This window comes from Leucopleurus acutus, assembly GCF_964270905.1.
Source record: "Leucopleurus acutus genome assembly, chromosome: 8".
Classification (NCBI taxonomy): Eukaryota; Metazoa; Chordata; class Mammalia; order Artiodactyla; family Delphinidae; genus Leucopleurus; species Leucopleurus acutus.
In genome coordinates this window covers 15,494,846-15,509,589 of record NC_139151.1, presented here as the reverse complement: position 1 = coordinate 15,509,589, position 14,744 = coordinate 15,494,846, and the positions used below count along the sequence as shown (strand labels likewise).

The following is a 14,744-nucleotide window of genomic DNA, read 5'->3' as shown; positions in this document are numbered from 1 at the left end:
AGGGCACCAGCTGCAGCCTCCTGTGTCACCCCGGGACCTGGGCAGAGATGGGGAGCCGCTGGGGCTGGGAGAGGGAGCCAGTGTGTGACCCACCCTTCCTCAGCTGGGAACCCCCACTTAGCCTCCAGTGACTTACCTGAGGCTATGATGTCAGATCCGCCCAGCGGCCCAGCAGGAGATACCAGCAGCTCAGTGAGGCCTCTGAGGGCTGCTGGTTGGTGCCGCAGCACGGGGAGGACGGAAGACAGCACTTCCAGTGGGAAGGCAGGTATGCAGGGCCGGCTTCCCAGCTGGAGCCAGGAGCCAACCGTGGGAGCAGGAGGGCAGAGCAGCCCCTACCCTGGCTCAGACAAGACCCTGTTCCCTGGCCGCTGAGGCCTCTGACCAAGGGGGAAGCGGGGCGGCGGGGGGATGAACTGGGAGATTGGGATTGACACATATACACTATTAATACTATGTATAAAGCAGACAGCCAATGAGAACCTACTGTATAGCACAGGGAACTCTGCTCAGTGCTCCGTGGTGACCTAAATGGGAAGGAAATCCAAAAAGGAGGGGATATAGGTATACGTATAGCTGATTCACTTTGCTGTCCAGGAGAAACTAACACAATATTGTAAAGCAACTATACTCCAATAAAAAAAATAAAATATAAGTGGCCACAGAGAAAGAAAAAAAAATAAGCAGTCTGTGTGGCTCACTCGGGACCGCAGGAGCGTCCTCAGGTCCCTTCCTTGTGGGTCACCCTGCTTGGCCATCCCAACACAGACACTGAAAAGCGGAGTCTGGGAGGTGCTGGTCTGGCCCCAGACACTGACCCTTGGCTCTGGTCAGATGACACCCGCCACTCTGTCCCTCCTTAGCAAAGCTTCCTGCCCTGAGAGGGTGACTCATGGCACCCCCTCAGAGCTGCCCGGGGTTGGAAAACACTCTGGAAATAGAGACAGGCAGGCCTGGAGGGGGTTGTCTGACTGGGCTGAGATCTGTCCTGGGGGGCCACCCCCCCCAGCAGGCAGCCCTGCCTCCAGGCTCCTCGTCCCTTCCCCACGAGGCAGGGGCCCACCTGCCCAGGGACCCAGCTTCTCACAAGACCAGGCCTAGTCACATGTTCCCAAGTGGAAACCTGCGTGCTCATGGCCCAGAACACCAAGCAGACATTCCCCAGGTTGGGCACTTGGAGAAGTTCCTAAATCTTGGGGCTAGATGGACCTTTAGTCCCAGTCTAGTTACCCGTCCAAAAATGTCAGCGGTCCCAAGAGTGGAGACCTCAGCCAGAAATACCCCCATCACACACACACACACACACACACACACACACACACTCCCAGACACGAACGCTGTGAAGAAAGACATCTCCATCCCAAATGGAGACCCTGCATCATAGACTAACCAGAAAGGGCCTCCAAGGTCATCCCACCCAACGCCCTCACTTCACTAAGGGTTCCCTCTCCTGCTTACAGTCTGAGGGCTCAGAGCGTTAGCCAAAGCCCTTTCTGTGTCCTAGAAGCCCGTCTTTATCCGGCTTCTAGATACAGGGCTGACCTCTCTGACCTTGTCTCCAATGACTTCCCTGCCCCTTCTCTCCACTCCAGCCATACTGGTCCCCTTTACGGTCCTCTAATCCTCCAGACACGCTCCTGCCTCAGGACCTTCACACGGCTATTTCCTCTTCCTGAAGACTCTTCCTCCAGAGGACTTCCTGGCTGAATTTGCTCAGGTCATTCTTCAAAGACTGACTCCAAAGACCCTTCCTTGCCTCCCTGCCTAGTATTTACACACCCACTCTGCAACAGTTCAAATTCGGGTTCTTTTTTTGTAGCACTTACTATATCTGATTAAGGACATATTTTCCTTATCTTGTTTCTCATTTCTCTCCTAACTAAAACTTAAGCTCCAGGAGAGCAAGGAGTTTTGTTGGTTCTGTTCATTCCTAGATCCCCAGTGCCTAGAACAGGGCCTGGCACTTAGCGCATCCCTAGTTTTGTTAAATGAATGGATTAGTTCCAGAGGTGAAATAATTTTGCCAGCTGCACAGGCAGACCCACAACTTGCCTAACGCAGCCTCTTCCCATGAAATCACCTGTAATAAGTAGCAAGAACTAGTTTGTGCCCACGGAGAGACAGCACACCCCACCCCCAGCAGACAGCTTCCCCAGAGTCCTTCCTGGGGAGTTCCCCGGCCCCAGCCCCCTGCTTCCCTCCAGCGCTTCACCTGGAGCCCTGCAGCAATTTTCATAAAAGTGTTCGTTTGTCCGTTCAGGGGAAGCCAGATGTTAAGAGTCACAGAAGTCCTGCCCCTCTCACCTCACCCACAACCAAGTCCTTCCTTGTCCTGACTGAGGTCATCAGCCTGGCTGACACTGGGGACAGGGACCCCCCCCCCACGCCAGAGACCCTACAGCCTTCCAGGGAGGCCCTGGCTCCTTCAACCTGGATCATGGCCACGATCCCCCGGAGAGAAGCCCAGGGAAGCCTCCCCCCACGCATCTCTGCGAGCAGCACAGGGGTCCCTTGCAGATAGATGCACCCACGCTTAAATCCTGTTGCATCCCGACTCCTTACTACGGATTGCGTGATGCTGGGGAAGGTTACCTCTCCGAGTCCTCTTCTCCCATCTGTAAAATGGGATGATAGCACCTACCTTGCAGGGCTGTCGCAGGAATAGATGTGATGTAGGTAGAAGGCCTGGCAAGAGGGTCCTGATAAGTGCCAGCTTCACTACCCTCACCCTGAGCTGACCCTCCAGTTCCTTGTGGACACTTGCGGTAACCCCCTCCCTGGGCTCAGTCGCCAGTGGGGTGATCTTTAAAGCAGGCTCTTGGGGCACCTTTCTGTCCCGGACCCTCAGCATGATCTCTGCCAGCCAACCACCCATCCGGCATCCCCAGCCTTCCCTTCTTCCCCCGAAACCCCATGCAAAATGGCTGTTCCCTGCTGGCATCTGGCCCTACCTCTTGTTCTTCCAGTCTTTTCTGGGATATGGGGGCAACTGGGGTGGGAGCACCACTCTTCCATCCTGGAAAGACCACAAGGCAAAGACCCCCAAGCCCTCCTCCTTTGTCTGTTGTTCCAGGCTAGAGCCAAAGAGGGGCACACTCTGCTGTTTTCCCCAAGACCCAGAAATCAAGGAGCAATTTGGGAGGTACGGAGAGGCAGTCCCAACTCCCAGATCCCTCCTTCAGTGCTGCCTGTCCAGAGGGACAATGTCCTCAGTAGCCGTGCCGCAGCCTCTCCCGTCTTCCCCCGGCAGGCCTCCTTTGTCTCCGGATTCCTCAGCAACCGTCTGGGGTGGTCATGGTTGGGCTCGGGGGGCAGGGAGTTAACAGACTGGGACATCGGCTGAGCTTTGTCTCCCTGGTGCTCAAGAACCAGCAGTGAGGCGAGGGCCCTCATCCCCAGTCTCCTCGAGACAGGATCCTCCAGATTCACCTGCCCTGGGTGTGGGGGCTGCAAGGCAGAGGGCACAGCCTTGGACTCCAGGCCCCCAGCCAATCCTCCTGGTGCTGGCTCACAGCTGGAGAGAAGCCAGAAGCCCCTAGAAAGCCCCGATTCCCGGCCCAGGTCTGTCTTCAGCTCCATGGCATGTGTGGTCACTCGGCAGGGAAGGTGGTGACTCTCAGGCCCCATCTGTGTTGCCCAGGTGTCCCGAACCCCAAGGAACGCTGGCTCCTGTCTCCTGCTGTGGCTGTGAATGCCAGGGTCCCTGGGGTCTTATAAGGCAGGGCTGGGAGGGGGTGGGCCCTGGAGGGTCCATTCCTTAATTGTTGGCTTCAAGATGGCGCAAGCCATGGGGCACACAGGTCCTGGGAGCTGCCAAAGGGCAATGTACTCAGAGTCAAGGTCGCCCAGGTCTTTCTGCTCCCTGAGCAGGCAGGAGATGGGGACGTCCCCTTCTGCGTCTACAGCTGGTGACAAGGGCAAAGCCGTTTGACCCACCTCTCCCACAGTGAATACCCTGGAGAGAAATGCATTCTTGACTTTTCTAAGTCACGTCTGGGTTTGAACTAGAACGGAGGCTGTTTCTCTCCAGCTGCAGCCCTTCTCCTTCCAGTAACCACATCCCTCCCTACCTTTGAAAGGCAGGTCCCAACTCACTACCTCCAGGAAGACCTCCAGGATCAAGCCTGCCCCTTGCCGCTCCCACCCTTCCTCCATGACCTTCTGGATGCCACTGACATGGCCCAAACGGATCACACCTGGCTTTGTAATCATCTTCGGCATTTATTTCACACAACTACCAAGTCTATTCTGGCTTTTTCGAGGACACAGGTCATGGGGTCTGTTAAATGTCTGTCTTCACTGAGTCTGGTGCCCATCCCGGATCACTTGGTAACAATTCCATCCATTTTATGGTTCTTGATTGTTCCAAAGAACTCTTGCCTGTTTGATCTGCTTCGTTCCGTCCAACGACTTAGTCAAGCAAGTTTTGAGATACCCATCCTGCAGAAGAGGAATCTCCCATGGTATGTGGACAAGTCAAAACTTGAACCCCAGTCTAAAAGACAGAAGGGGAACCCTGCTATCAAAGAAAGAGCACATAAGGAACTGGCTGGTAATGTAAATATTAATAACGTGGACAAAAAAATGTTGCCTCCATATTTTAGTAAACAATGAATGTTGCCCACCATCAAACCATCGGCCACTGCTGGTGACAGTACACCCTGAGGGGGATATAGGGTGAAGAAAAACAGGATACTGGCCCTAGGCAGTTAAGATAAATATCAAAGGAATGATTTCAATGAGCCCAGATTCATGCATCTTCCCATACATAGAAAGGCGCTAAAATCCTTAACTTGGGATGCCTGGTTTTTGTGATTAGCAGTAATCTTTTCATGTTTAGCTGTCCATGGTTTTTGTTTGTTTGTTTGTTTGTTTTTCAGTAAAGACTCCTATATATCCTGGCTTCTCCCTTACCTCTTTGGAACAGCTCCGCAGAGCTATCTGAGAGGCTGTCTCCCACACCATAGTCCTCAGTAATACCCCCGAATAACACATAATTCTCAACTTTTAGGTTGTGTGTTATTGTCGACAATAACATAATATCTACACGTAAAATTTTCAGTATTTTTATGTCCATCGTGTCACTCTGACCCTGTGAGGTAACAGGAAAGATACTGATAGGCCCACTGGACAGTTGAGGAAACCAAGGCTCCCAGGTGTACACAGGAGCCCAGCTTACCCCATGGCTAGGAAGGACTTCATTTTGCAGAGAAGGAAACTGACAAAGATGCTGGGGTCCGCCCCGGATCACACAGCTAGAGGGAACACAAGGAAATGTCCTGAGCCTCTTTCTGTTCCACCAGGCCACCCCCAAGCCTGGCTGGGAGGCAGGAACCCACTCCTCTGGATGATACAGGGGGCCCACCCCCTGGCAGCCCCTAACACCCCAAGTCCTTCAGGATACCCGATCACGCCATCACCTGCCCTGCGATCCCCGCCTTGGAAAGTGCCCCACTATTGTGCAACCAGGCACGGGGCTGGGGCTGGGGCTGGCTCCGTAACGTCAGCAGCCGGTTGGCTTGAGCTGGCTGATCCTGGCCCCCTGGAGTTCAGCTGTGACAGCCATGAATCACACTAATGGCGAGAGGTGGCCGCTCCCCCCTCTGTGGCCTAGAGATAGGTATTCCCAAGGCTCCTCCCCCGGCTCAGGCAAACACACCTGACCTACCCCCCACCATCGGTCTCACTCTCTCTGGGCCCAGGGTGAGGCAGAACTACCAGGGACAAGGTTGGGGGAACCAGACAGAGCTGGACCACTCTCCCACCCTGGCTCTGCCAGCCCATGATCCTGCGGAGGGCAGCACCCTCCTCCCCACAAGCAGAGAAGGAGCCCGCTGACCTTGAGGTGTGCTTCAGCCTGGCATCCCCCTCACCCACCCCTCTCTCCCTGCTGCTTGCACTGTGCCTCTGACTCTCTTCCAAGAACAATTTGGCAAGTTCCTATCCACAACCTGCAAAAAAAAAAGGGATGGGGAGGGCCACAGCCCAGGGGGACCCGGAAGGCAGACTGACCTTTTTTTATGTGGTACTAAGTAGCACCAACAGCTCATGCAAATAGACTTGAAAATCTTTGGAGTGAAATTCATGGGGAGGTGGGGAGCAGTGGGTACAGCCGGGAGGTGACACGTGCAGGACACCTGAGATCTCCGAGACCCTTCTGGGAACCGGCACAGCACGACAGCTTTCCTGTTCCACTGAGTTACATCTGCTATATTAGCCAAATCACAATATAAGTTGCGTGCCTGGAGGCTGAGTGGACAGACGCGGTCCTGCCTGCACGGGATTCTGGCCCAGAAGGAAGACACACGTTAAGCAGTGACCCATGCCTGGATTCCGGATTCTTCTGCCCTGGCCCTGCAGCGCTAGACCAAAGAGGAAGAAGCAGCTCATCCATTGGTTGGGAGGCGAGGGGGTCGTCCGTTCAGGCCCGGACACTTAGGTCATTCTGGGTAGGTTCTCAGAGTCCATCTTGCCTAGGGGATCCTATCTGCCGGTTATTTTCCCTCACCTTGAACACTTCCGGTGACTGGGAGCTCACTCCCGTTTGGGATCACCGTAGCCTGGGGACTAGGCCCTCACTCACAATAGGCCAAGTTTCACCTCCTGCTCACGTCCAGCTGATGGGCCTGGGTCCTCTCCTCTGTGGCACAGGGTCACACTGGCTTGGAGCTGGATGGGCCTGGGCTAGACCCTGGCTTTGACACCAGCAGTGCAAACTCAGGCAGGATCCACCAAGCCTCAGTTTCCTCATCTGTAAAATAGGGATGCCATCGTACAGAGTCGTGAGTTCTGAATGAGTTGGTGCACGAAGACCTCAGCCCAGTGTTTGGCACAGTAAGTGCTTGATAAATGTTAGCTGCATCCATTCATTCGTTATTGTTATTATTTTGATCGCCAGTTTCTTTGACTGTTCTTTACGTGTCTTGTTTCCAGACCACTCACCTCTCACAGGACTCTCCTCAGAGCACAGTTCAGCTAGTTTATGCCCTGAAGGGGCCGCCAGGCTCCGGAAGCAGCCTCACCAGCCCAGACGATCCTCTTCCTCTATCTGGACATCAGCCTCCTGAAGAAGGAAGCCAGGCCACGTGTGTACTATAAAGAGCTCTGGAGACAGACAGCCTGGGCTCAACTCCTAGCTCCTCTACCTGCCAGCCGTGTGGCCCTAGACCAGTCACAAGTTTATCAGAGAGAATCTACAACGTGAACATCTAGCTCAGCGATCATGCTGGATTACCAGCAGGAAAAATAGGTTCTCAGAGTCTGCCAGAGTAGAGGTAACCATTTTCTATCTATGCTAGAGATGAGAACTACCATTTTCTATTGTTAACATAATTATTATGAGAAAAATCAGAACCTCCCCGCTGGACTTCCTTACACTTATTTCTGTAGTTTAATGTTTTCTTTTCCATAACGAATGTGGGGAGGTACCCACCAACTTTTGTGTACCTGGGGCCTCTAAGCGTCTCCATCCAGCCTTCCTCTGAACTTGCTGCAATTCCCTGACACACAGAGAGTGTTCCATGATCGGGGGGTCATTGGCTTATTCCCAAAGTTTAAGCATGACCAGAGATGTTTTAACCACCATGATCTCTGGGTCGACAATGCCGAGCTTGACCTCAACTCTAAGCCTCAGTCTTTTCAAGGACCTGGGGGACCGAGGGCCTAAGCAGTGGAGAAGGAGGACAGGCAACACGGATGTCCCAGGGGTGGCCAGGCGTGAGTGGCTGGACCCCCAAGTCCCTCAGGACCCATGCCTTGTGAGTCTGCAGCTCCAAACAACTCAAAGAATCTAGGCAGACCCTATGAAGACTTTTTTGAGAACGTAAGGTGTTGCAGGCATTCTTAGGTCAGAACAAGACATAGCCCTTGCCCTCTAGGATATGGGTCTCACCATAAAGACACATAAGACACGCAGAGGTGGGGGCCACACATGGGCATCCTCCAAGGGAATCAGCTCCCAGCTGTATTTGTTTGCCCAACAGTACTTTTTAAAAAGCTGAATTGGAATGTCTTTGGGAGGATGCTCGAGGTGACCCCAGGTCCCTATGCTCCCCATCTGTTGTGTCACTACCAGACAGACATTATCCAACGGGCCTCTACAGTTGTGATCCAAGGCATAGAGCATTAAACATGAAGATAAAGGCAGGAACCAGTGTGACTGGAGCATAGAAAGAAGGGACTCATCTACCTTAAGTCCAAGAAGGCTTCACAGAGGAGGGGGTATTTGGGTTTAGAGAAAGATGAAAGGGTAAAAGGGCTTTGATCATAACCCAAGTAACCCGCCCACACCCCTCTTTGTCAGGTCCTTAGGTAGTGGCCCCAGACTTGACCAAAGGGACAGGTGAGAACCTTTCCTTCCAGGCCAGCAAGCCCTCGGTCAAGCCATCGTGATTCCCTTCTCTCCAGGGCATGTGGGAGGCACAGGTTCAGCTATGGGGTGGAGCCTGAACCCACTGACCGGGGGCAGAAGCAGGGAGAGGAAGGGGTGAGGAGGAGGGGTGCGGGTAAAGGAGGGGAGAGGAAGGGGAGGCACGAGGAGAAACAGGGGAGGAGCTTAGTGGTCAAGCAGTGGAAACAAACACACCCCCGGAAATAAAACACCTCCCAGCTGGCCCTGCAGCTGCCACCTCCTCCCTCTGACCGAGGACACGGTCCCTTTAGCCCTTCAAGCACCACAGACCCTACAAATATTCAAGTTCTTTCACAGAAAGGAAAGCACCTCAGAGCCACTAGGAAACAAGTGGTATTTTATTCCTTTTCGTCGTTGTTGAGGAGAGATCACGACACAGAGAACAGCAGTCCTGGTCACAGCGGCACGGTTTGGTTAGTTTCCACGAGAACACGATGAGCGGGAGGGGCGGGGTCTGATTTTCCACTCTCTTCACCAGCTTCGACCTCGTGCTGTTCCCCCTGCAGCAGGGCTGTGCGGAGCCCTGCCGGGTCCCTAACCCGCAGCACAGCCGCTGCACTTGCCGTTCTGGCCGGTGACAGGCGAGCAGAGGGTGCAGGAGCCCCCGCTGCTGCCTGGCCAGTGGGATGTGGACAGAGAAGCAAAGGACCCCTGCTCTCCCAGCTGCCCCTCCCCAGAGCACCGGCCCCAGCTGAATGCACCCCTTCAGCCATCACCTGACAGAGCCTCAGTCCAGGGACAGGAGTCTGAGTCCAGACGAGCTGGGCTATAGATGGGCATCTTGGGAGCAGGAAAGGCTGGAGAAGGGGGTGGGGTTCCAGAGCCCACGGGGTTATTGCTGAGAAGATATGCAAGGGGCACGTTCCCCAGGGGCGGAGTAAGGTGGGGCAGATGGGCACCAGGGAAGGGGTGTAGCTGCCCGAGGGCAAAGCGGGCTCATCAGCTCCTTCCTGGGAACCTCCCACTGCCGAGATACCTCAGAACAGACTTGATCCAGGGACAAATATGGAAGCAAGGTTCTTATAAAAGGAGTGAAGACGGGCCATGTAGAAGGATCACGAAGGTGATGTAAACCTTCCCAAGTCCCAAGCCAATCGGAGACTCCGCCCGTGCCCAACCCCTCCATCCACCCGTAAATCAAGAGAAGGAACTGGCCTCTTAGGGACAAAGCAGACTCCCGGGAGTGGAAGGTGATGGGGCCGTGGAGAGCAGAGACGAGCTGACAGCCACATGGCTCAGCTCCTGCCCAGGAAAATGGGGCCAGGTTCACTAAGATACAATGTCATCCACGAACAAGCAGCCACAAAGACCACATATCAGACAGACACACACACAGAGACACATGTCACAGGAGGGGGACGAGACCACAGGCTGCAGGGAGGCCGGGGTTGCATCATCAAGTTGAGGACAGGTGTCGAGGGGTTGGGGAGAGGGTGGGGGACACACAAGTTCTTGGCTTCTCCTGGGGAAAGTTCTGTTGCTGAAGTGGCCGGTTTTCTTAAGCATCAGAATTTGCATCTAAAGGTTCAAGCAGCTGCCTTCAGGTTCTGGAGGTTGAAGTGAGAGAGAATTTAAATTAAAACGAAACTCTGGCTTCTTTTCAAAACTCTTTACCTGCTCGTCTCCCAGCCATTAATTAGGACAGACCCTCTGCCCACGGAAACTCCCAAGATGAGACCCACTCTGAGTGCCTTGTTCTCAGGAAATCAAGGAGGACGAGCCTGAGAAGCAGGGCCAGGAGATGAAGGTGGAGGAGGGCGTGGAGCTCAGGAGAAGGGCTCTCTCAGGGGGATGGAACCTGGTAGATGTGGAAAGGAAATTGTTAAACCCGGGATTTCTATCTCAGGACACCTCCAGGAATCGCTCACAGTCCTGAGACTCAGGAAAACAGGGTTTCCGAGGAAGTTCTAGTTAAAAAAAAAAAAAAAAAAGACAACTGCTGGCTCAAGGCTCTCGCCCTGGAGCCTTCCCACACCGCTCCCCAGATTCCGAGCTGCCAGCTGCCATGACATAGACAGAACACCGAGCTGCAGCTGGGATGCCTGCCTCCTGGATTGGATCTACGTCAAACTGAGGCATCTTTAACCTTCCCGAGGCCCAGCTAGAAGGCAGGAGGCAATGAGCCCCACTCTGCCCACCCTTAGGAAAGAATTCAAATGCTCCACAAGTACCCTGTGTTATTACCGTGATGGTAAAAGCTGGTGTGTCAGGCATTTTACATCCAGAAATCTCCTTTAACTTACGATTTAGGATAAAGTATATCCCTTATTTGTGTGGAAAAAAAGGCAGAAGTGAGCTGATAGAAGACTGATCCCCGCCACGCCCCAGTATATTCCAGGGTATGTTATAAAGGGAGACGGGCAGGAGCAGAGGGGTGTAGTGAGATGCAGCACTCAACTACAAAGCCCTGAGCTCGAGTTCCAGCCGGTTACTTACTATATGTATGGCTACTCTGTCTGACCTCAGTTTCTTCATCTGTAAAATGGGGCTAAACCCTACCTGTCCTTCTTACATCTTCTGGCAGGCTTGAGTGAGTTTGTGTTTGTGGCAGCATTTTGAAAACTGTAAAGCATTTATTACTTTCCTGCATTACTGTTGATATAATGAACAATGGAAATGGATACTAAATAGAACTAAAAACAGCGCCCCTAAACGTCAAGAATTGATAATGCTGGTATGGGGGGGGTCATATACTATTCTCCCTACTTTTACGTAGGGTTGGAAAGTTTAAAAATAAAATGTTAACTTTAAAAAGCGGCCTGAAGGTACTCTCTGAATCATCACTGAAAGCCATTGTCTTTATGCTACTTTGATATTAGGAGTATTTCACTGACTCTAATTCTCTCCCAAGTCATGCCCACGTGGTAGCTAGGATGGCACCCTATCAACCTGACCGCTGGGTTGCTACGGAAGCTCTATTTCCCGACTGCTCATTCTGTGTGTGTGTGGTACACCTGGGAGGTTTCAATCCGTCTGTCTCATCACCCTTCAGACATGAGCCTCCTGAGAGCACAGCTCATAATAAAAGCTGGGCGCGTTGCAAGAGCTAGCCCAGTTCTTCCCTGATGACTCCTCGGCCGGACTTCAGTCACAACAGTGATGGTGACAGGAAGATGCAGGCAGACAGCATCTTACCTTTGTGCCTGAGGGCTGCACTTCAGTTCTCTGCTTTCTGGGGCTCCGTTGCTGGAAAGAGAACCAGAATGGAGGGTAGTGCATGAACCCCTCACCCCAGCGGGCCACCCCCTGCCGCAGCCGTGACTGTGCCCGTCTCTGGGGGGAACCTGACCCGCACAGCAAAGGTGACTCATGTGGATTTCGAGTCAGACAGGCCTGGGGCAGATCCTTGTCCTGTTATTCGCTTGTTAGAGAACCTGGCACGTTCATTAACTTTTCTGAGTCCCTTGGTTGTAAAATGTGGAGAGCGACGCCTACCCCGAGGGGCTGTGCGCCCATTAAATGAGAAAGTGAAGCACTTTGTATCATGCCAAACACTAAGAAGATTCCCTGTAAACAGCAGCCGTCAGGAGCAGCAGCCTGTTGGTGGAGGGGAGGGAGTGATGCACAGCAGAGCCCCGGGGACCCCCCGACTCTGGCACTATGCAAGCACGTCTGACCGGCCAGCTCTCAAGAGACGACGGCACCTGGCAACCGTCCCCGACCCTCAAGCTGTAGGAGAACCCTTGCCCATTCCCTCCATCCCACCTGGGCGGGTGGTCCTGACACTTACCATTTGCGGTGACGAGGTTCTCCACCTGGGCCTCCTCGTCCCCTGGAGCCCTGCAAGAGGATGAAATGCAAGCCCGTCAGAGGTCTCCAGGGCAAACCCAGAGAGCATCGCCACTCACCTTGCTGGGGCAGGGCCCTAGGATCCTTCTCCTCCAAGTCATAGTGGATCATTCCCCACCATGGGGCTCATGGGGCGGGGGAGGCCAGGGCCAAAGGGGATGTAGTCAGGGGAACTTACAGGCACCCTTCAATGTCGGCCCCTGAGAGAGCTAAGTACTGGGAAGAGATGGCCTAGGGCTGCATGGGGTCTTGGGTTGTGTCCTGCCACAGACTTTGGACTCCTGAGGTCCAGCGCTGCCCTGGGTTACCATGGTGGACTAATGGGTTGTGCCCTTAGGTGGAGGTAGAGGGTGGGCGAAAGGAAGCCCAACATTCCACAAAGCTCAAAGAACCTCATGAGCAGGTGACCACAGGGCAGTGTCACAAGTCCTGAAGAGAGGAGACAGATCTCAGGAGAGGCCCGGAGGCCCTCTGCTTCCCTTCTCCCAAGCCCAACTCAAGGGCCTCCAGACAAGGGTCCAGCATCTTCTCCCCCTTCCCCCACCCCACACATACATCAGAAAAAGGAAGGATGGGCTAACCCTTGATGTTTTGACCTCTCCTCTGCCCCAAAGACTGTCTGACAATCCTCAAAACTTCCACCTCTACCCCAACACACACAGCCTGTTTCTGAGACAAGAATCCAAAAGCACACTCATTTGGGGTCACACATCACAGGCCCCTCCCTGTCCCCTCTTAGCGTCATCACCCCAGATGTCCACAGCCATGGCATCCTTACCGCGGCTTCTGGTTAAAACCACACTTGCATCTACGACCTGAAAAGCAAAGAAACCATCCAAGGTCAATGTCCTGGCTTAGCCACAGCAGGGCTGCCCAGTGAGTCTGTGAGACTGTGCGAACAGCAGCCCCGACTCCTGGGCACTGCACGGTTTGCACAGCTGCATGCGGCGATCCCTGGTTGGAGCAGGGCTCTTCGGCGGCCAAGGTTCAACCGTCAGCAGTTTGGATGGCTACAGCACCACATGTCTGCACCATGTAAACGCAGACAGCTCCGTGCAGCCCAGGCTCATGAGGGGAAACATACGCAGGGGCACACCCCTTGGAGCACTCTAAAGACAGCCCCTGTCTCCTCTCCTGTGACTCCCCCACTCGCACCCTGATGGGGACAGCAGGGGGACAGCCACCTCCGCCCCTTCGTATCTGTGCTTGTTTTCATCGAGCACTTATTTTGTTCATTCTTCACTGTTTCACTGAGCACCTATTATGTGCCCAGCAGTGTACTAGGCCCTGGAGATAACGAGGAAGACAGACAGGCTCCTTCCCTCTCCAGGAAAGAGAACCGCCAGTCTCTTACACTGTTCCCCACTCACTTCACAGCTGCAGACATTGCCCTTAAAGTGAACAAAGGAACAAACAAACTTACTTAGGATAAGCAGGATCCCCACCGAGAAGAGGACCACAGCAAACACCAATCCCCCGATCCTCAGGGTCTGGTAGTCTGCCAGAGGAACAAGAGTGAGAGATGGAAGAGGGGAAGGGCCAGGGAGAGCGTGTCCATCCCTCCCCTGGACGGGGCTGTGCCTCCCCCTCCCCACCCAGGGTCACTGTCCCTGCTCACCATAATGAAAAGGGTCCTTTTCTTTCTCCTGCTCAGCTGCTAGAAAAACAAACAGGTGTGGTCAAGGGGGAGACAGCTACACATCCTGATTCCCAAATATCCTACCTTGTCTCACAGGCCTCACTCCCCACAAAGGAATTCCTGGGAAACAGGGCCCATGAAGCAGAGATGCCCAGAGAAGCACGGAAGGGTGGGCCTGCCTGCCAGGGCCAGCCTAGAAGCCAAAGGCAGGTGCAGCTCAGAGCACCAATCAGAGTCTGCGTTCACAGCATCCACATTTATTGCTCCTTTGTATCTTACGTCATCAGCAAAAGGCAGGGTCTATTTTCCTCTTGTTATAGGTGGAGAAACTAAGACCACGGAAGGACACGTGACTTGCACAATCTAGAGACTGATGTACAAGGCTGACTCCCAAAGTTCAGGTTAAAAGTCTACAGGGACCTGGTGGGCTTGAGGGCTGGAGCCCATGGGGAGAGGTGGGCAGGCTGGAATAGGGGCTGTGTTAGCTGCTGCCTTCCAGGACTTTCTTTGCTGACTAAAGGCGGGACAGCTGGTCAGACATGTAGAACCTGAGAGCCCCCCAACCCTAGTGTCCCAAAGGGCCTGGACCTTCCACCAGAAAGGGGTACTTACCATTGGCCAGGACCGCCGGGGCCAGCAGGCCGCACAGGTAGAGCAACACCACCTCCATGGCGTCTGGGGACGGAGGGAGGAAAATGACTCTCTGGGTAGGAGACTCCCCACTCCGACCCTCAGCCTGGCGAGGGCCCCAGTTGGCTTCCCACCCCGACTCTGAGCTCTCTCCACACGGTGTGAGGTCAGACAACAGAGCCAAAGCAGCTGACGTTTATAGACTCCTTACGGAGTGCTCTGCACGCATGAGTTCAATTACAACAGAATCTGTTCAACTAGCAGGCACTGTGACTA

The 14,744-nt window shown here is 54.0% G+C and overlaps 1 protein-coding gene across 1 annotated transcript; it reads right to left on the bottom strand.

Annotated features, from left to right (window-relative positions):
• Nucleotides 1-9,562: 9,562 nt before the first annotated feature.
• LOC309965224 (FXYD domain-containing ion transport regulator 6) lies at nt 9,563-14,508 on the bottom strand (the record flags this gene model as incomplete). The annotated part of the gene is made up of 7 exons (XM_082844603.1): nt 9,563-9,957; nt 11,546-11,596; nt 12,141-12,190; nt 12,978-13,014; nt 13,623-13,697; nt 13,818-13,856; nt 14,451-14,508. 6 exons carry the CDS (start codon nt 14,506-14,508, stop codon nt 11,568-11,570), a joined length of 288 nt encoding a protein of 95 aa, XP_082700729.1. The 3' UTR covers nt 9,563-9,957; nt 11,546-11,567.
• Nucleotides 14,509-14,744: the final 236 nt, after the last annotated feature.